This window comes from Haliotis cracherodii, unplaced genomic scaffold (genome assembly GCF_022045235.1).
Source record: "Haliotis cracherodii isolate W230 unplaced genomic scaffold, xgHalCrac1.p SCAF_13, whole genome shotgun sequence".
Classification (NCBI taxonomy): Eukaryota; Metazoa; Mollusca; class Gastropoda; order Lepetellida; family Haliotidae; genus Haliotis; species Haliotis cracherodii.
Genome location: NW_027266268.1, coordinates 41,443,193 through 41,469,922, shown reverse-complemented (window position 1 = coordinate 41,469,922; position 26,730 = coordinate 41,443,193). Strand labels below are relative to the sequence as shown.

The 26,730-nt window shown below is 47.0% G+C and overlaps 1 protein-coding gene across 1 annotated transcript in view; it reads right to left on the bottom strand.

Annotated features, from left to right (window-relative positions):
* LOC139459942 (A disintegrin and metalloproteinase with thrombospondin motifs 16-like) overlaps positions 1-25,949 on the bottom strand; it is a 43,101-nt gene extending 17,152 nt beyond the window's left edge. The window contains exons 1-17 of the mRNA XM_071241678.1: positions 25,661-25,949; positions 17,155-17,218; positions 14,283-14,477; positions 13,961-14,088; positions 13,617-13,773; positions 13,185-13,336; positions 12,857-12,940; positions 10,891-11,015; positions 10,283-10,426; positions 9,630-9,764; positions 8,325-8,478; positions 7,935-8,039; positions 7,350-7,501; positions 4,009-4,072; positions 3,512-3,617; positions 2,563-2,711; positions 1,033-1,153 (exon numbers count right to left, since the gene is read on the bottom strand). Of these exons, the coding sequence (XP_071097779.1) occupies positions 1,033-1,153; positions 2,563-2,711; positions 3,512-3,617; positions 4,009-4,072; positions 7,350-7,501; positions 7,935-8,039; positions 8,325-8,478; positions 9,630-9,764; positions 10,283-10,426; positions 10,891-11,015; positions 12,857-12,940; positions 13,185-13,336; positions 13,617-13,773; positions 13,961-14,088; positions 14,283-14,477; positions 17,155-17,218; positions 25,661-25,717 (2,092 nt within the window). The 5' untranslated portion in view covers positions 25,718-25,949. The remainder of the gene's footprint in view (positions 1-1,032; positions 1,154-2,562; positions 2,712-3,511; positions 3,618-4,008; positions 4,073-7,349; positions 7,502-7,934; positions 8,040-8,324; positions 8,479-9,629; positions 9,765-10,282; positions 10,427-10,890; positions 11,016-12,856; positions 12,941-13,184; positions 13,337-13,616; positions 13,774-13,960; positions 14,089-14,282; positions 14,478-17,154; positions 17,219-25,660) is intronic.
* Positions 25,950-26,730: the final 781 nt, after the last annotated feature.

Below are 26,730 nucleotides of genomic sequence, written 5' to 3'. Positions count from 1 at the left end.
TCTAGTTTTATTACTTGCCCGTGAAGAGATCACCCGTTTAATAAACATACAGCTGTATTACACATTGTGTAATACCAAAACGCATGCTTATGTACTCTCGGAACACGTTTCACGAACAAATATTGAAAGCTCTCAACATCCCTTGGCTTATTCAACAACATTGCGTGTGGAGATGATAGGTCACTGAGAGGAGCTTATGCATACTCGATGACCCCAGCTAGGTTGACGTCACGTGGTATTGTTTCGCCGAAGGATCTTGCAACAAATTTCCACAAATTACGTCATCGGGTATTGTGACGTGATTGTAAACTTTGAGGTGCAAGGCCCCGTTCCACAAGGCGATCCTACGGTAGCGCAACGACAGTCGTTGGTCTAAGTTAAGTATATGAGTTGCGATAACCTTAACGCCACGATAATTTTGTGGAACGGACGCCTGAATTCTAAAGGTGGACCGTTGGATGGTATTAAATTCATACGTTTCAACTTTTGACGTATTTGAAGTATTACTGTGTTAAACTCAGTTGGATTATGCCGTGGATCGTGTAGGTGTCAGCCTATTCACAATCAACAGTATTATTCTAAAAACGTTATAAATGGCCAGTAATAAATACAATACTAAACTCGCTCCCGTGTAAAACCAATTTTATGAAACTCGTGAATAGTAGTGGTATCTGACTCGCTTTCGCTCGTCAGATACCAGAACAATTCACTCGTTTCATAAAATTGGTATCACACGGGAGCTCGTTTAGTATTCTATATATATCACGGGGTGAAAGAGTGAGGATATGATAAGATTAGTAGGTGGATAGGGTTAAAACTTGATATAGTTAGTAAAGGATAGGGTTAAGGACTTGATAAAGTTAGCAAGGTTGATAGGGTTAGTAAGGTGATAGAGTTAGGTTTATAGAGTTTTGAATCGAGAAGATCTTCTGGAGATGTCTCCATTTTAACTTTAATCGTGAATATCACAAACATTTTGAATTCTTAGATTTTGTCAGTTTTTATAGTATATCCATGTACACGTATACTCACGGTGTTCCTCGCCCTTGGTGAACGTGCCGGACTTCTTACTGCACGTGTCTCCGAGACCGCTACACACGCCGCACTGGTCATCCTCCCGGCCCGAGTCTCCCACACCGTCACACCCGAACGCCTGGCAACAGGGGGTCAGTCGGGGTCAGTCTGGGTCAGTCCGGGAGTGAGTCGGGGAATATGGTGTTGCTTAATGGGAGGCTGGGTGAGTTGTTAGTTTGTTGGGCGAGTGGGCGAGTGACTTGGTGGGTGAGTTGGTAAGGGGATGAGTGGGTGTTTTAGTTGTTAGTTTGTTTGGTGAGTGGGTGACAAAGTTGTTGATTTGTTTGGCGAGTGGGTGAGTGAGTGAGATGTTGGGTTGTTGGGCGAGTGGATGAGTTTGATGTGCTTTGCTGTTTTGGTGAGTGGGTGAGTAGGCGGTTGTTTGGTCTGTAGTATGGGTGAGTAGGCAGATGTTTGGTTTGTAGTGTGGGTGAGTGGGTGAGTAGGCAGATGTTTGGTCTGTAGTGTAGGTGAGTGGGTGAGTAGGCAGATGTTTGGTATGTAGTGTGGGTGAGTGGGTGAGTAGGCAGATGTTTGGTTTGTAGTGTGGGTGAGTGGGTGAGTAGGCAGATGTTTGGTCTGTAGTGTGGGTGAGTAGGCAGATGTTTGGTTTGTAGTGTGGGTGAGTGGGTGAGTAGGCAGATGTTTGGTCTGTAGTGTGGGTGAGTGGGTAAGTAGGCAGATGTTTGGTCTGGAATGTAGGTGAGTGGGTGAGTAGGCAGATGTTTGGTTTGTAGTGTGGGTGAGTGGGTGAGTAGGCAGATGTTTGGTCTGGAAAGTAGGTGAGTGGGTGAGTAGGCAGATGTTTGGTATGTAGTGTGGGTGAGTGGGTGAGTAGGCAGATGTTTGGTTTGTAGTGTGGGTGAGTGGGTGAGTAGGCAGATGTTTGGTATGTAGTGTGGGTGAGTGGGTGAGTAGGCAGATGTTTGGTTTGTAGTGTGGGTGAGTGGGTGAGTAGGCAGATGTTTGGTCTGTAGTGTGGGTGAGTGGGTTAGTAGGCAGATGTTTGGTTTGTAGTGTGGGTGAGTGGGTGAGTAGGCAGATGTTTGGTTTGTAGTGTGGGTGAGTGGGTGAGTAGGCAGATGTTTGGTTTGTAGTGTGGGTGAGTGGGTGAGTTGGCAGATGTTTGGTATGTAGTGTGGGTGATTGGGTGAGTAGGCAGATGTTTGGTCTGTAGTATGGGTGAGTAGGCAGATGTTTGGTATGTAGTGTGGGTGAGTGGGTGAGTAGGCAGATGTTTGGTATGTAGTGTGGGTGAGTGGGTGAGTAGGCAGATGTTTGGTATGTAGTGTGGGTGAGTGGGTGATTGAATTGGTGAACGGTGACAGGCTTTCATTCGGTTGATTTGGGCAAACGACATTAGAGATTTAAAGCAATGGTCTGTGAAGCAGGCACATCAATAGTGCATTGGTCAGATAGATATCACTCTACGACCCCTAGTCAGTGACGTCATTACATTAACAGCAAGGGTTCGGCAAGGCGTCCTACCCTGCACGTGCCACGGACGCAGCGTCCGTAGGTTCCTTCTTTGGGTTGACATTCAGTTCCGTCCTTAAAGTCGCTGCTGCCGTCCAAGGTTCTCGTCACCCCGAAGTGTGCGGACTCACTCTCACACATCAGCTGGCATTGCGTCGCACCTGCCGGAACACAAGGTACATGAGTTAGCCGCAGTGCCCACCTGTGTCACATCACTATGTGCAGGTGTGACGTACCTGTTTTAGGTACTTATGTTTACCTGTGTGACGTACCTGTGCCCACCTATGTCTATCGTTGTGACGACATACCTGTGTCTGCCTGTGTGGTGTACCTGTGTGACGTACCTGTGTCTACCGCTGTGACATACCTGTGTCTGTCTGTGTGACGTACCTGTATCCACCGTTGTGACATACCTGTGTCTGTCTGTGTGACCTACCTGTGTCTACCGTTATGACATACCTGTGTCTGTCTATGTGATGTACCTGTGTCTGTCTGTGTGACATACCTGTGTCTGTCTGTGTGACGTACCTGTGTCCACCGTTGTGACATACCTGTGTCTGTCTGTGTGACGTACCTGTGTCCACCGTTGCGACATACCTGTGTCTGTCTGTGTGACCTACCTGTATCTACCGTTGTGACGTACCTATGTCTGTCTGTGTGACCTACCTGTGTGACGTACCTGTGTCTACCGTTGTGATGTACCTGTGTCTACCGTTGTGACGTACCTTTGTCTGTCTGTGTGGCGTACCTGTGTGACGTACCTGTGCCTACCGTTGTGACGTACCTTTGTCTGTCTGTGTGACATACCTGTGTGGAGTACCTGTGCCTACCGTTGTGACGTACCTTTGTCTGTCTGTGTGACATACATGTGTGGATTACCTGTGCCTACCGTTGTGACGTACCTTTGTCTGTCTGTGTGACGTACCTGTGTGACGTACCTGTGCCTACCGTTGTGACGTACCTGTGTCCCCCATGGGCATCCAGTGATGAAGCTGACCATTGTAGGGGGCCGAGTCTGTGGCCGAGCACTGCTCCTTCTTGAACGTCAGCTGGGACGTCGGGCATTCCTGCACAGCACGAGGTCATCCGTGTCAGAACACACTCAACAGTGACTGGGTTACATGTAACATGGCGTGTAGCTGTAACTGAGTTGAGCAGATTCCGCTGGAAGCGTTAGAGCGCGTTCAGCTGTAACCACGTGTCCGTAGCAACCATCAGACACAGCATCGTCCTCATGTGGTGATTAGGTGGTGATTGGCCATGGGTGGTGATTGGGTGATGATTGGGTGATGATTGATTTACGTGTATGCTCAAAATGGTTTTCGAAAAAAGTCGTTTTGTTATTTGATCTCGACGATTAATTGCATTTAAATAGAGATGATGAAAATTGTGAATTCGTTCGTTCGTTAGTTCGTTCGTTCGTTCGTTCGCCTGGTGAGAAAGGTTGAATGAACTCACGTGGACGTTGCACATCTCGGCCATGGTGTCTTGCCCCACGCATGTCTTGCCACCGAACAGCGGTCTGCAACATCAGCATCACAAGTGAGGATGGGAGAGGGATAACCAGGACAAAAGGGGGAGAAGCAGGACGGGTGTGGGAGATGCAGGACGGGTGTGGGAGATGCAGGACGGGTGTGGGAGATGCAGGACGGGAGTGGGAGATGCAGGACGGGTGTGGGAGATGCAAGATGGGAGTGGGAGATGCAGGACGGGAGTGGGAGATGCAGGACGGGAGTGGGAGATGCAGGACGGGTGTGGGAGATGCAGGACGGGAGTGGGAGATGCAGGACGGGTGTGGGAGATGCAGGACGGGTGTGGGAGATGCAGGACGGGAGTGGGAGATGCAGGACGGGTGTGGGAGATGCAGGACGGGAGTGGGAGATGCAGGATGGGTGTGGGAGATGCAGGACGGGAGTGGGAGATGCAGGACGGGAGTGGGAGATGCAGGACGGGAGTGGGAGATGCAGGATGGGAGTGGGAGATGCAGGACGGGTGTGGGAGATGCAGGACGGGAGTGGGAGATGCAGGACGGGTGTGGGAGATGCAGGACGGGAGTGGGAGATGCAGGATGGGTGTGGGAGATGCAGGACGGGAGTGGGAGATGCAGGACGGGAGTGGGAGATGCAGGACGGGTGTGGGAGATGCAGGACGGGAGTGGGAGATGCAGGACGGGTGTGGGAGATGCAGGATGGGCGTGGGAGATGCAGGACGGGTGTGGGAGATGCAGGACGGGTGTGGGAGATGCAGGACGGGAGTGGGAGATGCAGGACGGGTGTGGGAGATGCAGGATGGGAGTGGGAGATGCAGGACGGGTGTGGGAGATGCAGGACGGGTGTGGGAGATGCAGGACGGGAGTGGGAGATGCAGGATGGGTGTGGGAGATGCAGGACGGGAGTGGGAGATGCAGGACGGGAGTGGGAGATGCAGGACGGGTCTGGGAGATGCAAGATGGGAGTGGGAGATGCAGGACGGGAGTGGGAGATGCAGGACGGGAGTGGGAGATGCAGGACGGGTGTGGGAGATGCAGGATGGGAGTGGGAGATGCAGGATGGGAGCAGGAGATGCAGGATGGGTGTGGGAGATGCAGGATGGGAGTAGGAGATGCAGGACGGGCGTGGGAGATGCAGGATGGGAGTGGGAGATGTAGGATGGGTGTGGGAGATGCAGGACGGGAGTGGGAGATGCAGGACGGGTGTGGGAGATGGAGGACGGGAGTGGGAGATGCAGGACGGGTCTGGGAGATGCAGGATGGGAGTGGGAGATGCAGGATGGGAGCGGGAGATGCAGGATGGGTGTGGGAGATGCAGGACGGGTGTGGGAGATGCAGGACGGGTGTGGGAGATGGAGGACGGGAGTGGGAGATGCAGGACGGGAGTGGGAGATGCAGGACGGGTCTGGGAGATGCAAGATGGGAGTGGGAGATGCAGGACGGGAGTGGGAGATGCAGGACGGGTGTGGGAGATGCAGGACGGGTGTGGGAAATGCAGGACGGGAGTGGGAGATGCAGGATGGGTGTGGGAGATGCAGGACGGGAGTGGGAGATGCAGGACGGGAGTGGGAGATGCAGGACGGGAGTGGGAGATGCAGGATGGGAGTGGGAGATGCAGGACGGGTGTGGGAGATGCAGGACGGGAGTGGGAGATGCAGGACGGGTGTGGGAGATGCAGGACGGGAGTGGGAGATGCAGGACGGGTGTGGGAGATGCAGGACGGGAGTGGGAGATGCAGGACGGGTGTGGGAGATGCAGGATGGGAGCGGGAGATGCAGGACGGGAGTGGGAGATGCAGGACGGGTGTGGGAGATGCAGGATGGGAGTGGGAGATGCAGGATGGGAGTGGGAGATGCAGGATGGGAGTGGGAGATGCAGGACGGGAGTGGGAGATGCAGGACGGGAGTGGGAGATGCAGGACGGGTGTGGGAGATGCAGGACGGGAGTGGGAGATGCAGGACGGGTGTGGGAGATGCAGGATGGGAGTGGGAGATGCAGGACGGGAGTGGGAGATGCAGGACGGGAGTGGGAGATGCAGGACGGGAGTGGGAGATGCAGGACGGGTGTGGGAGATGCAGGACGGGTGTGGGAGATGCAGGACGGGAGTGGGAGATGCAGGACGGGAGTGGGAGATGCAGGACGGGAGTGGGAGATGCAGGATGGGTGTGGGAGATGCAGGACGGGTGTGGGAGATGCAGGACGGGAGTGGGAGATGCAGGATGGGTGTGGGAGATGCAGGATGGGAGTGGGAGATGCAGGACGGGTGTGGGAGATGCAGGACGGGTGTGGGAGATGCAGGATGGGAGTGGGAGATGCAGGACGGGTGTGGGAGATGCAGGATGGGAGCGGGAGATGCAGGACGGGAGTGGGAGATGCAGGACGGGAGTGGGAGATGCAGGACGGGTGTGGGAGATGCAGGACGGGAGTGGGAGATGCAGGACGGGTGTGGGAGATGCAGGACGGGTGTGGGAGATGCAGGATGGGAGTGGGAGATGCAGGACGGGTGTGGGAGATGCAGGACGGGTGTGGGAGATGCAGGACGGGTGTGGGAGATGCAGGACGGGAGTGGGAGATGCAGGACGGGTGTGGGAGATGCAGGACGGGAGTGGGAGATGCAGGATGGGTGTGGGAGATGCAGGATGGGAGTGGGAGATGCAGGATGGGAATAGAGGTAACTCTCCGAATGAAGAGAAGGGCGCATCAGGTGCGGCAAAGGGGCGTGGTCGGGAGTTCGAGGCTGACACCAGGGAATCCTGGTAGCTAAGGGGAAATAACTCTAAGACCACATAACAGGTTAGGTATTCCATATTAACGCTAGTTTTGGTATGAGACACCCCGAGGATGGAACAACGCGATGTCCTATATTGGGGGTCTAACACCCCGAGGGTGAAATAACATGATGTTCTATATTCGGTGTTTTAAGACCCCGAGGGTGAAATAACATGATGTTCTATATTCGAGGGTCTAACACCCCGAGGGTGGAACAACGTGATGTCTTATATTCGGGGGTCTAACTCTCCGAGGGTGGAACAATGTAATGTCCTATATTCGGGGGTCTAACTCTTCGAGGGTGAAATAACGTGATGTCCTATATTCGGGTGTCTAACTCTCCGAGGGTTGAACAACGTGATGTCCTATATTCGGGTGTCTAACTCTCCGAGGGTTGAACAACGTGATGTCCTATATTTGGGGGTCTAACTCTCCGAGGGTGGAACAACGTAATGTCCTATATTCGGGTGTCTAATAACGTGGGTGGAATAACGTGAAGGAATACAGTGTGGTGTGAGATACCCTGAGAGTGATGACGTACCTTGGGTTGTTGCACTTCCTTGACTTGTACCTGACCCCTCCCCCACACGACCTTGAGCACGGTGTCCAGTCTGTGCTGTAGGCTGACCACCCTCCGTCCTGGGGAGCTGGGCCGTCGGGGCCGATGTCGACGCACTGTCCGCCCTGACACCACTAAAACACGAGATCGTTATACCCGATAATGTATTAGGACAAACATTGCACAGCAGTGACGTCACTTTAACACAAGATAAGGTTCGAATAGATTTTCAGCAACTCATGCTTGGCGTAAAAGGCGACTACGCTTGTCACCAGAGGCGATTAACGGGATCTGGTGATTAGGCTCGTTGATTTGGTAGATGTATGTTATCGTATACCAATTGCGTGGATCGGTGCGCATGGTATTAATCACTGGGTTGTCTGGTCCAGGTTCGATTATTGACAGATCGCGGTCATATGGCTAGAATATTGCTGTGCGGAGTTAAACAACATACAAACAAACACTAAATTGTGCCCACCAACCTCATTACAGACTGCCAAACGCACCAATCCACACCCCCTTTACCCTTAAAATGCCATAGAAACCCCAAAGTACATGACCTCTGACCTTCCTGTTACCGCATTCCGTGCCATCCATGCGCGGGGTCTGACTTCCTCGGCACTGCCCGGGCAGACCGGGGTCAAAGCAGACCAGTTTCGAACACTCGTCGCCCTGGTGACCACAAACAGAAACAAATATAGAATACCATGGAACAACAACAACAGTATAGCTTCAAGAACATCCACGCACACGTCATGCAAAGATAATCACAAGCACTGATCTAATGGTGATTACTACAAACCATGCAAATATATTACTTCATACAACGTTGATCGTTGTCCATAATATCAATCACTGGATTGTCAGATCCAGACTCGATCATTTACCAGCCGCCGCAACATAGTCGGAATAGTGCGGTGTTACACAAGAAGCAAACATGTATGTTACGTAGCTTACTCCCACAAGACTGGTCCCAGTACAAATGGTGGAACCTTCGCCAACAAAGAACTCGCACTGCGCATCAGCAGGGTAGATAACTCCAGGCAGTTGTTGAGGCAGCGCTAGAGTTGTACCTTGTGGGGAATCATTCAGACAGTTTCCCTGACCACTGCTGTTGTAACATAAAATATATATCATTCAGCCAGTTTCCCCAAACACAGCTCTTGTGAGAAGAATATGTAACCCATTCAACGATTTACCCCAACCACAGCTGTTGTGAGATGAATATGTATCCCATTCAACCACTTTCCCCTACCACAGCTGTTGTGAGATGAATATGTATCACATTCAAACAGTTTCCCCTACCACAGCTGTTGTGAGATGAATATGTATCCCATTCAACCAGTTTCCCCTACCACAGCTGTTGTGAGATGAATATGTATCCCATTCAACCACTTTCCCCTACCACAGCTGTTGTGAGATGAATATGTATCCCATTCAACCGTTTCCCAAACCACAGCTGTTGTGAGATGAATATGTATCCCATTCAACCACTTTCCCCTACCACAGCTGTTGTGAGATGAATATGTATCCCATTCAACCAGTTTCCCAAACCACAGCTGTTGTGAGATGAATATGTATCCCATTCAACCACTTTCCCCTACCACAGCTGTTGTGAGATGAATATGTATCCCATTCAACCACTTTCCCCTACCACAGCTGTTGTGAGATGAATATGTATCCCATTCAACCACTTTCCCCTACCACAGCTGTTGTGAGATGAATATGTATCCCATTCAAACAGTTTCCCCAACCACAGCTGTTGTGAGATGAATATGTATCCCATTCAACCACTTTCCCCTACCACAGCTGTTGTGAGATGAATATGTATCCCATTCAACCACTTTCCCCTACCACAGCTGTTGTGAGATGAATATGTATCCCATTCAACCACTTTCCCAAACCACAGCTGTTGTGAGATAAATATGTATCCCATTCAACCACTTTCCCCTACCACAGCTGTTGTGAGATGAATATGTATCCCATTCAACCACTTTCCCAAACCACAGCTGTTGTGAGATGAATATATATCACATTCAACCACTTTCCCCAACCACAGCTGTTGTGAGATGATTATGTATCCCATTCAACCACTTTCCCCTACCACAGCTGTTGTGCGATGAATATGTGACCTGTGAGAACTAGAATACATTCATACAATGGCGTGACCATCAACAGTCAAAGTACATGAAGAAACCCGACTGGAATCGACTGTTGTAGTCCTGGACACATGCATGCAGCCAACAGACAGGCGTGTGTTACCTGAGAAACTTGTTGACGTAGTCTGCACTGCATGACGACCACTTGAAGGCGGTAGCCCCTCCACCCCCGCCCGACGACATGATGTTCTTCTTGTCGGCGCAGGCATTACCCTCACCGTCATGGTGCATGCTCAGGCTACAACATACAGAATACGTCATGGTGCATGCTCAGGCTACAACATACAGAATACGTCATGGTGCATGCTCAGGCTACAACATACAGAATACGTCATGGTGCATGCTCAGGCTACAACATACAGATTACGTCATGGTGCATGTCAGGCTACAACATACAGAATACGTCATGGTGCATGTCACACTGCAACATACATAATACGTCAAGGTGCATGTCAGGCTACAACATACAGAATACGTCATGGTGCATGTCAGACTACAATATACAGAAAAAGTCAAGGTGCACGTCCAGACTGCAACATACAGGGTACGTCAAGGTGCGTGTCAGACTACAATATACAGAATACGTCATGGTGCATGTCAGACTACAACACACAGAATACGTCATCTACAGCCAAGGCTACAGTAAAGGTGGAGGAAGATCCGTTACCGTCACAACCGGCTATCTCACGGAGGCGTTGGTGTTTGTGTTACCTGCCAGTGTAGGAACTATTCTTCATCTAACAATGAAATACTTACGTGTGTCCTGTTTCATGGGCCAAGGTCAAGCCAAGGTCAAGGCCATCATCCTCCACGACGGAGCACCGCTTGTTATTGCCACACATTCCCTCCAAGGTCGCCAGCCCTGTGTCGGACTCTGACCCCAGGTAGATAATGTCAACCCTGTAGCAAAGGTCACAGAGGTCACAAAGGTCACCCAGAACCGTGATGGATGATGCGTGAGGTTATGCTTAACGTCGCCTCGGCAAGATGTCACTGTTACAGCGACAAAAACTGTGTTGCCTTACGATACTTGAGTGAGTGAGTATTGTTTTTCGCCGCTTTTAGCAATATTCCAGGAGTATGGCGGCGGGAGACCCAGAAATGGGCTTTAGACATTGTACACATGGGGGGAATCGAACCCGGGTCTTCGGCGTAGCGAGCGAACCACCAGGCTACCCGACTGCCCCTGAGAAGGCATGTAGTATAGTTTTACGTATCTACGAATTATTCCGTTGCTTTAATACAATTAACACTTTCTTTCACACAGTCGGCTGGAAATTCAAAAAGTCACTTTGCTTCATATCGGGATCTCCATAATACAATACAGGAGACAGTTGGCCGGTTCGTGAAGGTCGAAGACGTACCTGGTCATTAGACTGGCTGTGTCCCAGTGTGCCGGGTTGTCGTCTCCGCGTGCGTTGAGGGGCTCCTGCCACGAACAGAAGCTCTGGAGAGTCTTCTCGGCGTCAGGGACGATACTCAGGCCCGCCTGCACCCACAACAACGTTAACTGTAAGACTAATCTAATCAGTGCAAAGGGCATCTAGTGCAGGTATGGGGGTCAGGTAGAATTGGTAGAATCGAAAGGTCAAGGTGAGCACGATGGTGAGTATTTGGTGAATATTTGATAAGTGGGATCTACACATAACTCCCAGCATGGGGTCAGTGTATAGGAACAGCCGCCATGACTGACTGCCGTAGAGTAATCTCCCTTGTAGAAACGTCATAACGTTGTTGGACCAACCCGCCGATAGAGGGCCTGACAGAGCCTTGATAGGCGAGTGTCTACACAGGTCACTCACGGAGGTGAAGCAATGGCTGATGTTATTTTATTCATCTATTGTGAGATGGAGGCGTTGCAGAATCTGACGCTATCCTTGAGATTCTTCGCCTGGTGTTATAGCGAGAACACTTTGTAGTGTCTGACGCTTCCCTTGAGATTCTACGGATGGTGTTATAGCGAGAACATGTACAGCGTCTGACGCTTCCTTTAAGATTCTTTGCCTGGTATTATAACGAGATCATGTACAATGTCTGACGCTTCCCTTGAGATTCTATGCCTGGCGTTATAGCGAGAACATGTACAGTGTCTAACGCTATCCTTGAGATTTTACGTTTTGTGTTATAGAGAACATGTACTGTGTCTAACGCTTTCCTTGAGATTCTACGCCTGGTGTTATAGCGAGAACACGTTGTTGTGTCTGACGCTTTCCTTGAGATTCTACGCCTGGTGTTATAGCGAGAACATGTACAGTGCCTGACGCTATCCTTGAGATTCTACGGATAGTGTTATAGCGAGAACATGTACAGTGTCTGACGCTTCCCTTGAGATTCTATGCCTGCCGTTATAGCGAGAACATGTACAGTGTCCGACGCTTCCGTTGAGATTCTATGCCTGCCGTTATAGCGAGAACATGTACAGTGTCTTATGCTTCCCTTGAGATTCTACGGATGGTGTTAAAGCGAGAACATGTACAGTGTCTGACGCTTCCGTTGAGATTCTTTGCCTGGTGTTACAGCGAGATCATGTACAGTGTCTGACGCTTCCCTTGAGATTCTATGCCTGGCGTTATAGCGAGAACATTACAGTGTCTGACGCTAGTCTTGACATTCTATGGATGATGTTATAGCGAGAACATGTACAGTGCCTGACGCTTCCGTTGAGATTCTACGGATGGTGTTATAGCGAGAACATGTACAGTGTCTGACACTTCCCTCGAGATTCGACGCCTGGTGTTATAGCGAGAACATGTACAGTGTCTTATGCTTCCCTTGAGATTCTACGGATGGTGTTATAGCGAGAACATGTTGTAGTGTCTGACGCTTCCCTTTAGATTCTACGGATGGTGTTATAGCGAGAACATGTTGAAGTGTCTGACGCTTCCCTTGAGATTCTACGTCTTGGGTTATAGAGAACATGTACAGTGTCTAACGGTATCCTTGAGATTCTACGTCTTGGGTTAAAGAGAACATGTACTGTGTCTAACGCTATCCTTGAGATTCTACGCCTGGTGTTATAGCAAGAAAACGTTGAAGTGTCTGACGCTTTCCTTGAGATTCTACGCCTGGTGTTATAGCAAGAACACGTTGTAGTTTCTGACGCTTTCCTTGAGATTTTACAGCTCATGTTATAGCGAGAACATGCTGTAGTGTCTGACGCTATCCTTGAAATGCTACGCCTGGTGTTATAGCGAGAACATTACAGTGTCTGACGCTAGTCTTGAGATTCTACGGATGGTGTTATAGAGAGAACATGTACAGTGTCTGACGCTATCCTTGAGATTCTACGCCTGGTGTTATAGAGAGAACATGTATAGTGCCTGGCGTTACCTGGTCGGACTTGAGAATCTTCACCTTGAGGATAGTCAGGTACAGCTTCACACCGAGGCTGGGATCCAGGAAACGGGTGGCGGCCTGAAACGCCCACAGGGGGAATATACATGGTGATGTTCTTACTGACACCGCGTCCTGGCCTACTTTACCAATTGAAAAGGAATAACAGAAATGTCAATGTCGTCATATGTGACGTCGAGAATTGATAAAATGATAGCCTGTCAATATTATCTACATGAACGAGAAATGATGGCAGAACTTATTGACAAAAGGATGACATGGCGCCTATAACGACACAATCTGGTTGACAGCGGCGTCGACTCACGACATTGGCAGCGGTGAGGACGTAGTGGGTGAGGTCATCCTTGTGGTAGTTGTACATCGTCTTGTCAGCCACGATCAGCATCTCGATGTAACGCTTGCCGGCTTGCCTGCGCATGCGTCGTGGAGCTGCTTTAACCAGAGCGTCGGCAGCAGCTGGATATATATCAGATATACACGTGTCACAGATATAGTCGGATGTACACTTGTCATTAACAGACATACATACTCTTGTCATAGAAGTAGTCAGCTATGTACTAGTCATAGAGCCTCCCCCCCCCCTCCCCGCCCCTCCCCTTAGCAACCCATGATTGCCGTAAAAGGCTACTATCTTTGTCGCAAGAGCCGACTAACGGGATCGGGTGGTGAAGCTCGCTGATTGGGTTGACGCATGTCAATATACCCCAATTGTTCCCCGACACCCCTCAATACCCACCTTGCAACCCACTGCTTCTCTTCTTCCTTAGGGGTACCCTGTATGCGATGTGTGGGCGGGTTGGGGCGGGGTATCCGGGGGGCGTGGTTAGCGACAGATGCTGGTCTCTGATTGGATGAATCATCAGCTGATGAGACGGGGTGCTGATGATGCCATGCTGTGGTAATGAAAACGGACGGATGAGGGAACTGTGTCGCATCTGATGTCACTCACTCACTCACTCACTCACTCACTGTGATGGGTCACTGTTTTTTCTGACTCATCATAAGAATAACGATAAGAGACGTTGATGTATAATGTCACGAGATTTTACGTTGCTCCACGTGATCACATGGTTGACCTACCAGACCATTGCACGTGCTGAGTGCTGCTGTTGAGTCGTTGTGGGATGCTGAGTGGCCGTGGTAGAAACAATCCCCCCTCGGGCACGGTACAGTTTCCAGATCCCCACCCTCCGTCGTCACCAGGCACCCTGCAACCCGTCACCATGGAAACGTGGCATCAGTGGTAAGCATTCCTAACTTAAACATACAGCGAACTGCAGTTTGTTATTACGATCTCCCTGGAATCGAAGGTCTTATACAATCTGAGAATTCCCATTATATAACTGCATGGCCCAAGGAAAAGCCTTTATATTGGTCACGTTGAATTAGAGAGTTATATTACCTGGCGCCACCAGGTGTTGATTGTGTTCAAGGTGAAGGTCATAGTCCTCCCCCAAGGCCTTCAGGCGGTACTTGAGTGGGGGTGGGGGGATCCGACCCTTCAGGCGGTACTTGAGTGGGGGTGGGGGGATTGCATTTTTCCTTGCATGACGACTTCCGGTCACGGGTGCGGGGTGGACGATCTCGTACTCCGGGACTGCAACAACAACGTGACTCGTGTGTGGAGTTTGTTCAGCAACATGTCGCCATATAGTCACAGAACGTATCTGAGAATAACTCCGCACATAATGGATATTATTTGACGTGTTTTATGTCAGATAAAATTATCCCTTGACTACTCAAATACCCACTATTGTCCCTTGACTACACAAGTACCCGCCATTGTTCCTGGACTACACAAGTACCCACCATTGTCCCTGGACTACACAAGTACCCTCCATTGTTCCTGGACTACACAAGTACCCACCATTGTCCCTTGACTACACAAGTACCCACCATTGTTCCTGGAGTACACAAGTACCCACCATTGTCCCTTGACTACACAAGTACCCACCATTGTTCCTGGACTACACAAATACCCACCATTGTCCCTTGACTACACAAGTACCCACCATTGTTCCTGGACTACACAAATACCCACCATTGTCCCTGGACTACACAAGTACCCTCCACTGTTCCTGGACTACACAAGTACCCACCATTGTCCCTTGACTACACAAGTACCCGCCATTGTTCCTGGACTACACAAATACCCACCATTGTCCCTTGACTACACAAGTACCCGCCATTGTTCCTGGAGTACACAAGTACCCACCATTGTCCCTGGACTACACAAGTACCCACCATTGTCCCTTGACTACACAAGTACCCACCATTGTCCCTTGACTACACAAGTACCCACCATTGTTCCTGGACTACACAAATACCCACCATTGTCCCTTGACTACACAAGTACCCACCATTGTTCCTGGACTACACAAATACCCACCATTGTCCCTTGACTACACAAGTACCCTCCACTGTTCCTGGAGTACACAAATACCCACCATTGTCCCTTGACTACACAAGTACCAACTATTGTCCCTTGACTACACAAGTACCCGCCATTGTCCCTTGACTACACAAGTACCCGCCATTGTCCCTTGACTACACAAGTACCCGCCATTGTTCCTGGACTACACAAGTACCCACCATTGTTCCTGGACTACACAAGTACCCACCATTGTCCCTGGACTACACAAGTACCCACCATTGTTCCTGGACTACACAAATACCCACCATTGTCCCTTGACTACACAAGTACCCACCATTGTCCCTGGAGTACACAAATACCCACTATTGTCCCTTGACTACACAAGTACCCGCCATTGTTCCTGGACTACACAAGTACCCACCATTGTTCCTGGAGTACACAAGTACCCACCATTGTCCCTTGACTACACAAGTACCCTCCATTGTCCCTGGAGTACACAAGTACCCACCATTGTTCCTGGACTACACAAGTACCCCCCATTGTCCCTGGAGTACACAAGTACCCACCATTGTTCCTGGACTACACAAGTACCCGCCATTGTTCCTGGACTACACAAGTACCCACCATTGTCCCTGGAGTACACAAGTACCCACCATTGTTCCTGGACTACACAAGTACCCGCCATTGTCCCTGGAGTACACAAGTACCCACCATTGTCCCTGGACTACACAAGTACCCGCCATTGTTCCTGGACTACACAAGTACCCTCCATTGTCCCTTGACTACACAAGTACCCACCATTGTCCCTGGACTACACAAGTACCCACCATTGTCCCTGGACTACACAAGTACCCACCATTGTCCCTGGAGTACACAAGTACCCACCATTGTTCCTGGACTACACAAGTACCCGCCATTGTCCCTGGAGTACACAAGTACCCACCATTGTCCCTGGACTACACAAGTACCCCCCATTGTTCCTGGAGTACACAAGTACCCGCCATTGTTCCTGGACTACACAAGTACCCGCCATTGTTCCTGGAGTACACAAGTACCCACCATTGTCCCTTGACTACACAAGTACCCGCCATTGTTCCTGGACTACACAAGTACCCACCATTGTTCCTGGACTACACAAGTACCCGCCATTGTTCCTGGAGTACACAAATACCCACAATTGTCCCTTGACTACACAAGTACCCACCATTGTTCCTGGAGTACACAAGTACCCGCCATTGTTCCTTGACTACACAAGTACCCGCCATTGTTCCTGGACTACACAAGTACCCACCATTGTTCCCGGACTACACAAGTACCCACCATTGTTCCTGGACTACACAAGTACCCTCCATTGTTCCTGGACTATACAAGTACCCGCCATTGTCCCTTGACTACACAAGTACCCACCATTGTTCCTGGAGTACACAAGTACCCACCATTGTTCCTGGACTACACAAGTACCCACCATTGTTCCTGGACTACACAAGTACCCGCCATTGTTCCTGGACTACACAAGTACCCACCATTGTCCCTGGACTACACAAGTACCAACTATTGTCCCTTGACTACACAAGTACCCGCCATTGTCCCTTGACTACACAAGTACCCGCCATTGTTCCTGGACTACACAAGTACCCACCATTGTCCCTGGACTACACAAGTACCCACCATTGTCCCTGGACTACACAAGTACCCACCATTGTTCCTGGACTACACAAGTACCCACCATTGTCACTGGACTACACAAGTACCCACCATTGTCCCTGGACTACACAAGTACCCACCATTGTCCCTTGACTACACAAGTACCCACCATTGTCCCTGGAGTACACAAGCACCCACCATTGTCCCTGGACTACACAAGTACCCACCATTGTTCCTGGACTACACAAGTACCCACCATTGTTCTTTGCGTCTGTTCCAAAGTAATGTTTGAGATCTTCTGTTGTCAAAGATTCATGGAACTGGAAAAGAAGACTTACTTGATATATACAGTATATGTAACCTAACCCTTATCCTAACCCATGATATATACAGTAGGAAAAATAGATAATTTAAAAAAAAACCCAGCAAGATGCATGCCAGAAAAGTTGGTAGGCGTGTTGGAGTGGAAACATTTTATCAGTGAGTTTTTATATCGCCGCATTCAGTTGTCATAACCTGTTACCCGTTTGATACGGCTGTTTGAACTTCCATGACATGACAGATAACTAACATAGGGTACTCCTTAACTTCTTTTAAGTAGTATAACGTCTATGTCTGGTACTTGAGAGAAACATGTGTCGGCGGCCAAGCGATATGATTCGCTAAACAAAATCAAATGCAAACAACATTCACTGTGAATTAGATTTAGTTTCTGTACCATAGTTTCGTTTACATTTTGTTCAATTTTGATTTGTCTGAGTAAATGCGTGCAATGTGTTTCTCCTAATTCACATGTCTGAGTAAATGCGTGCAATGTGTTTCTCCTAATTCACATGTCTGAGTAGATGCGTGCAATGTGTTTCTCCTAATTTCACATGTCTGTAGATGCGTGCAATGTGTTTCTCCTAATTTCACATGTCTGTAGATGCGTGCAATGTGTTTCTCCTAATTTCACATGTGTGCAGATGCGTGCAATGTGTTTCTCCTAATTTCACATGTCTGAGTAAATGCGTGCAATTTGTTTCTCTTAATTTCACATGTCTGAGTAAATGCGTGCAATGTGTTTCTCTTAATTTCACATGTCTGAGTAAATGCGTGCAATGTGTTGCTCCTAAATTCACATGTCTGAGTAAATGCGTGCAATTTGTTTCTTCTAATTTCACATGTCTGTAGATGCGTGCAATGTGTTTCTTCTAATTTCACATGTCTGTAGATGCGTGCAATGTGTTTCTCCTAATTTCACATGTCTGTAGATGCGTGCTATGTGTTTCTCCTAATTTCACATGTCTGTAGATGCGTGCAATGTGTTTCTCCTAAATTCACATGTCTAGATGCGTGCAATTTGTTTCTCCTAATTTCACATGTCTGTAGATGCGTGCTATGTGTTTCTCCTAATTTCACATGTCTGTAGATGCGTGCAATTTGTTTCTTCTAATTTCACATGTCTGTAGATGCGTGCAATGTATTTCTCCTAATTTCACATGTCTGTAGATGCGTGCAATGTGTTTCTCCTAATTTCACATGTCTGTAGATGCGTGCAATGTGTTTCTCCTAATTTCACATGTCTGTAGATGCGTGCAATGTGTTTCTTCTAATTTCACATGTCTGTAGATGCGTGCAAGTTGTTTCTCCTAATTTCACATGTCTGTAGATGCGTGCAATGTGTTTCTTCTAATTTCACATGTCTGTAGATGCGTGCAATGTGTTTCTCCTAATTTCACATGTCTGTAGATGCGTGCTATGTGTTTCTCCTAATTTCACATGTCTGTAGATGCGTGCAATGTGTTTCTCCTAAATTCACATGTCTAGATGCGTGCAATTTGTTTCTCCTAATTTCACATGTCTGTAGATGCGTGCTATGTGTTTCTCCTAATTTCACATGTCTGTAGATGCGTGCAATTTGTTTCTTCTAATTTCACATGTCTGTAGATGCGTGCAATGTATTTCTCCTAATTTCACATGTCTGTAGATGCGTGCAATGTGTTTCTCCTAATTTCACATGTCTGTAGATGCGTGCAATGTGTTTCTCCTAATTTCACATGTCTGTAGATGCGTGCAATGTGTTTCTTCTAATTTCACATGTCTGTAGATGCGTGCAAGTTGTTTCTCCTAATTTCACATGTCTGTAGATGCGTGCAATGTGTTTCTCCTAATTTCACATGTCTGTAGATGCGTGCAATTTGTTTCTTCTAATTTCACATGTCTATAGATGCGTGCAATTTGTTTCTCCAAATTTCACATGTCTGCAGATGCGTGCAATGTGTTTCTCCTTTCACTTGATGTTGAAACCATCACTGACAATACACTTGATGTAGACACCATCACTGACAATTTACTTGATATAGACACCATCACTGACAAAACACTTGATGTAGACACCATCACTGACAAAACACTTGATGTGGAAACCATCACTGACAATACACTTGATGTAGACACCATCACTGACAATACACTTGATGTAGACACCATCACTGACAATACACGTGATGTAGAAACCATCACTGACAATACACGTGATGTAGAAACCAGACAAGTTCTCAGTTCATCGCTGAAATAATTCAGTCAACTGTCACAGGTTAGTTTGTTTGAACTGTATATGTATGTGTTCTTATTTAGTGCTTTGAAGTGTTCGCTAAGGTGCATATGTATGGTTTCTTTACGTCTTTTAATAGTGCTTATTTTGTTAGGTGTGATAAATATATATCATATCAGTCATCGTATTCAGGTAAATGTAGTTAGGCTGAATTATTTCAGCAATGAACTGAGGACTTGGCTCCATACATAGTCAAATACAAGTGTAAATTCAAACTGACCAGTCCCATAATGCACCCTGTCACTCAAAGTAAGGGGCTGGGGCTAGACAATAGAGACCAGAGAAACAATACAGAAGGCAAGCGCAAGGGTGACTGTGCTATTGTATTAGTGAAGCAGGTTAGATTGGAGGGTAGACTAAAACTTAGTTATTAAAATAAGAGGTGACCTTAAAATACACTTGATGATATGTACATAATTACATACTACTACATATAAACCATCACTGACAATATACTTGATGTAGAAGCAATCACAGACAAAACACTTGATGTAGAAACCATCACTGACAATACTTTTGATGTAGACACCATCACTGACAATATACTTGACACATTAACAATAACCTACAATACACTTAACAAATAAACCATCACTGACATTACACTGGACAAGTGTACTTGATAACGAGCCGCCATCTCACACGGTTATACTCAGCTATGATAAAAACGCCGCTAGTTTACAGGACAGGCGCTTGGTTGGTCACCTATTGTATGCTGTTGTTTATGAACCTCGCCGCAGACTAATAAGCGCTGTCCGACGTCCCTCTGCTGACGCCGACTTGTCTAATGGCGGACATCACTCCGTCAGATAGGCGGATGATGGACCATATTAACTAATTTATTGGCTGAATTGACGGCACGGGTCACGTGACCACCCAATTAACATTCTGTACTCGATTATCCATTGTATGATGTGTCCAGTTTTGTTATCATAAATACCTGGGAAGCACTCTCTTACAAAGCTTGGTCTTGACACAACGCCAACACGACCCTCCACCCCAACAGGGGGAGATTATTGAGATGGGAGTGACGTCACCCCAAGATGACTCGGTGGCAACACACGTGCTCAGTGTATGGATGCCACACTGGATAATCGAATAATTGAAAGTCAGTTGAGTGGCGTGAGTGAGTGAGTGAGTGAGTGAAATACCTGTCTGGCAGTTCCTTGCGCTAACTGGCTGAACCTGGCGCAGGCGAACACCTGGACTATCCGATACCCATTGTATACTGGTGACAGGTTTAACTAAGCGTGTGTGTGCGTGTGTGCGTGTGTGCGTGTGTGCGTGTGTACGTGTTTGTGTTTCTTATTCGTGGTTTGAATCAGCTACATAAGATTATTCAGTTACATCTGGGACAGTGAAACCTACAGCATAAACCATCGAATTAGGGTTCGAACCCATGATCGAATATTGCCGACACGTCTAAGGGAGGAAACTTTGCACGGCGATTTGCGTCGCCTTACATGACTGTGCCACCCGTGTATCAAAGGCCGTGCGAGTTCTAGTCACTTTTGGATCGCAAATATAATTACATTTACATTGTCTCATGTCATCTGGTACTTGTACATGTCTGTGAGGGAATGATGTGTTGTGTTGCGTTGTGTTGCTCATTAGTGGAGACAGAATGTAGCTCACAATCTTCTATTAAATAACGACAACCAAATTATTTATATTTACCCGCTTATATGTCCCTGATGTTACAAACCTGGGGAAATTATTGATTTACGGGTACGGATGGTAAAGCTCACTGACTTGGTTGATGCACTTCATCGTATCCCAATTACGTAGATCGATGCTTGTGATGTCAATCGCTGGATTGTCTGGACCAGACGCGATAATTTACAGACCGCCGTCATATGGCTGGAATATTGCTGAGTGCGGCGTCAAACAACAACCAACCAACCAAACAAACAAACAAACAAACTTGTCTTGTCAGGTATACAGTACCAGGGACGAGTACGGCCGATCTGTCACTGCTGGGTGTTTAAGGCGCGGCGCGCGTGGACCGAGTGCCTTCACTCCATGTAGATAGTGAACAACAACGTTGTTTGTTTGGGCCCTTCAAGCAATAGAGGTCACGATATAACTACTCGTGTTTATGTGTATTAGAAACTTAATCATGTAATATGTGTCAGTGTATTTCGTTATTAAACGCGCACCTTTAAAATAGAATTGATACAAAATGAGTATGGAAAAAACATACTCTCCAAAATAAGTAGGGGAACAACTGATGGTTACAGATATATAAAGAGGAATCGTTGATGATAATGGTTGATTACGGAACAGGAAGGACGAGGTGTAAGGTAGAACATGTTGGCGGTGTATTGTAAGGCAGAACATGTTGGCAGTGTATTGTAAGGCAGAACATGTTGGCGGTGTATTGTAAGGCAGAACATGTTGGCGGTGTATTGTAAGGCAGAACATGTTGGCGGTGTATTGTAAGGCAGAACATGTTGGCGGTGTACTGTAAGGCAGAGACAACCAAGGAAGACACAAGGAGTGTGTTGTACAATTACGAACGCTTGATAATAATTGGGCATGCCCCACGATTGGTTAAACATTCGTCTATAGGGCGTGGCATGGTCCGAATCAATCTCCCACTGGCAACTTGAGGGAGTCATGTCCTACCCGATGTAGCGCCAGGCCCAGGTTGGCTAAGGTAGGAGTGGTCCTTGACGGCGGCGGACACGTCTCCCGATCATGTCCCAGACGTTCTCTGTGGGGGAAAGGTCAGGACTCACGGCTGGTCATCTCATGCTGGTCATGGTTTCCTGCTGGAGGTGGTCAGTTACTACACGTGCACAGTGGGCACGAGCGTTCACAAAGTCAAAATGTGAACCAGCACGACACGCAAACAGACGACTATTGGCACTAGTTTGTTGTCTCGGTAGTGCTGCACAGTGTCGTTTCCATTGACAATATGCAGCGGCGTTCTGGCAGTCATAGTGATCCCGCCCCGAAATCTGTCATGTTGCCTTGTGTTAACATTCGCATGACGTTCTTAAATCCAGAAAGTCCACAGTGAATCTGGACTCTTCTGAACCCATTGCACGAGACCATCGGCGATTCCTCAAGTGTCTACGCTCTATATACCATTGGCATCTGTCTGGAATGTGTCGATTTGCTAACGGTGTTACAACACCTGGTCGCCGAGAATGCAGATCTCCGGCGGACTGTCGCAAGTGAATTTGATGGGTATTTTGGGCTTCATGTCTTAAAGCCTGGTTTGTGATTAATCAATTCTGTAGTTGTGTCGTTGACCTAGGGTGCCCTGTGCGGGGCCAATCATTAATATTTTGTGTCTGCAGGAATCTGTCCCAAAGTCTGCAACTCACAGACCGCGACACTTGGAACATATTAACTACCTCTCGCTGGCCTCTACCAGTTTTTAAGTCATAACCCTCAGGTGTTCATCATGTTGTAGACGTATTCCTAATCTGGTCACAGATATCGCATTAAAGCAAAGTGGGGAACTTACCTTGGATAATGAAAGTCAATACGGCTCACAACGATCTGACGACTTTTCACTGGTGTTAAAATCAAGAATCACCCCCTACCCAAGTTCACGGAGGAATTGCAATGTTTTGAGGCTTTAGGTTTTTATTTCGAAATCTCTAGCTGGTTTTTTTCAAAGCCGATCTTTCCTATGACGACAGGTTGTAACATATATATTTCATGATCCACCACTTTGTTTGGAGAATAAATACAATACAAAATTCCTGGTCAGGCAGTAACGGGACATCAGATGTTATTGCGAGATGTGACAGCGAAGTGGCTGTTTACCTTGTAAATATTACAATGTAACCTGCACAATGGAAACAATTGTGAAGGAAAGAGCAATATTAATACATGGAGCTGTATTTGCTGTACTCGTGGGGAAGTGTATTCTGTAATCAGCCAGTGACGGAAGAAGGAGACTGTGCTCAGCTGGACACATGGAGCTGTATTTGCTGTACTCGTGGGGAAGTGTATTCTGCAATCAGCCAGTGACGGAAGAAGGAGACTGTGCTCAGCTGGACACATGGAGCTGTATTTGCTGTACTCGTGGGGAAGTGTATTCTGCAATCAGCCAGTGACGGAAGAAGGAGACGGAGCTCAGCTGGATCTCTCAGCCATCTCCGCCCGACCACGTGACGACAGTTCCACGACAACAGCTGGGACTTGAGTGTTCCATGAACGTGAACCATGCTTAGATCAACCTTCACGTGTGACATCAACCTTCACGTGCGACATCAACCTTCACGTGCGACATCAACCTTCAGGTGCGACATCAACCTGCACGTGTGACATCAACCTTCACGTGCGACATCAACCTTCACGTGCGACATCAACCTTCACGTGCGACATCAACCTTCAGGTGCGACATCAACCTTATCATCCATTTTAATTATCATATTTACTGTTATCGATCGTTAAACATCAACATAAATAATATTTTTATCCTAAATTATTTTAAACTATTTTATTGCATTCATTATCACCTATCAACCTTTAAGTGAAACATCAACCTTATTAGGTAAGAAAACGTACAATTTTGTGGATTTTGTGGATTATAACATTGGGTTATTGGGCAATTAGCCCATTATGACGTTTTCGATGTCGATTCTTATACCGTTATCAAGCTGGAGACGGTGTTAGAAGCTACATCGAAACGTCGCAATATGCCAATAACCCAAAGTAGTAATCCATTAAGTTGTACGTTTTCTTACTCACCAACTTCTAGAATGCCAATCAAACAGTTAACAACCAACTGTCTTATCTTGCAGAAATTTTACATTATCATATTTTAGGATTATTGATCGTTGGACATTCATATAATTATTATTTTCATCGAAAACTATTTTAGAGAAACTATTAAGTATTGCATTTATTATTAACGATTTTAAACAATAGTTTTATTATTTTAATAATCATAAATATTTGTTGAATAAATAAATTCATTACTATATCTATTATTAAAAATGTGATAGAAATATTGAAGGTTTTTATTAATTTTAAGCGATTTAACTTTAATTATAAATATCAATCTTCAATATTTTCAGGCCATATACCAGAATGCCTGACCATAATATTGTAACTGTATCCAGACTTAAACATTTTAAACAATTTTATCCCTGTGTTATTGAAACATTCAATCTATGTTTACAATATTTATGTAGATATAACGAACATTGCGTGTCCTGGGTGTTTGGCTGTAGAACAGGGGTTTCAAATCTATTATTTTATTGTATTTCTCCCGACAGACTCCCATGTGTTCAGCTCGGCGGCAGCATGTTAGAACTGGTTATTTAACTGGTCTGATCCAAATAGTATCTTCCTTTGTCCACATTTTAAGTTACTGTCCAGAGGTAAATGTTTATGTTGCCCAGGAATTCTTAAACTCATTTATTATCTCAAATGTTATTTAACTCTCAATTGTTTTGTATTTTAACGTCCGCAAATTACATCTCATCATCTATTATGTGGACGCTCAATTATGCATTCTGTAACTTAAATATTCCTCACGGTACGTATCCTGTGAATGTTCCTGAAATGTGTGATGAATACGCGTGCTTTTTTGTCTTAAAATTGATATTATCATGCTTTGCGATGAATTTAAATACCTGAACAGGTAATAAAGTATTATGATTATGATTATGATTATGATATTAATGCCGTATCAAGTATGTAGCGCTGTATGACGAAGTCAATCGACATTGTGCAAGACGAAATAGAACTACCGATCTTTGGGGCAAGTTGTTATGTAAAACAAGCTTGTCAGTGTGGCCGTGTTGAGGGGAGTGAGGCGACAACAGCGGGCATGTTTCTACATAGTGGCAAACTAGGGAATGTTTAGTTACAGCAGGCGCGTCGCTCACAACACCGTCAGTAACGTGGAAGACGTCAGTCCACGTTGTTTCTGTTCCCGAGACCAGTTAAATACACGCACAATCGTTTGGTTTTGTTGTAATAGGTATGAACATTAAATTGTTTTAAAACCTAAACATATACTTTTGATTTAGAAAAGATATGTGGCAATCTAATGACAACTCTTAAATGGCAAACTATTGCAGTAGAGTCTAACAATACATGAATATAGGCGCCTTGTATTTAGAATATCTGCTATGTAGCTATCCCCACAACAAACGGTTTAAAGTGATCTGTTGAAGTAAAAGACCTTTCCTACCTTGGCAGAGGCTGTGGAGAGAACCGCAGTGACGACAATTGCGAACGCCAGATGCATGATGGGATGTGAGAACGACCTGCACGTGATGAAGTTCTCGCATGTACTGCGTCCTTTTGTGAACGAGCCCGACTTAAACACAATATACCACGGGCAGACTGGGATGCTGTGTTTCCGTGGGGAGGGACTGGGACTTTATATACCCGGCGACGTCCCACCCATTCAGGAATATTGGGTATAAATCGGTCCGTGAGGATGTTGGATTGACGTGTAAACACAACGCTGAGTTATGGTGGACGATGACGCTTTCCCGTCAGCCTGCAGATATTAATCATCACTCGCCGCGCCCCTAGAGCTGCGTTAAGCGGGTAGTAGCTCTGAACCTCAGCGATCGTGTTGTACCTGGCCGCGCCCCTACAGCGCGGTCTGTTTCCGTTAGGGCTCAGTCAGTCAGACCCGCCTGAAGGTTTCCGCTGGACAACTTTACCCTACAGAAGCATGTCGGAGTGGGATATTGTTAGTCACAAATCAAAGTTACACCCTAGCGTAACGCTCGCACCAAAACAACGGCACAAAAAACATGGTGCTAAATTGTGCGATGAAAGGGGGCGAAGGGGACAACGATGACGGGTAGCAAGGGCGAAGCTTTAGAAAAGGGGTTCTTCTTACTTGTTTGGTGAGCAAAGGCATTCAGCTTAGAACCTTACATATTGTTATATATAATGTTGGAACCAAAAATCAAAATTAAAAGAGAACAGACAGGAGAGAATATGGCTTTGATGTATAATGTATATTGTTAACTATTATTCGCAGGCGGTGTTTCGTCCAGAGTAGGGAGTGTTGGTTACAGTAGCCAGACCTGTAGTATACGGAATGGCGTCTGTGTATCCAGTCTGGTCACAACTGTTGAATCCTTTTAATCCTTATCCTTACTGTACATCTGGCTTCATTACCCGCGTGCTTCATTACCCGCGTGCTTCATTACCCGTGTGCTTCATTACCCGTGTGGTGCATTACCCGCGTGCTTCATTACCCGTGTGCTGCATTACCCGTGTGCTTCATTACCCGTGTGG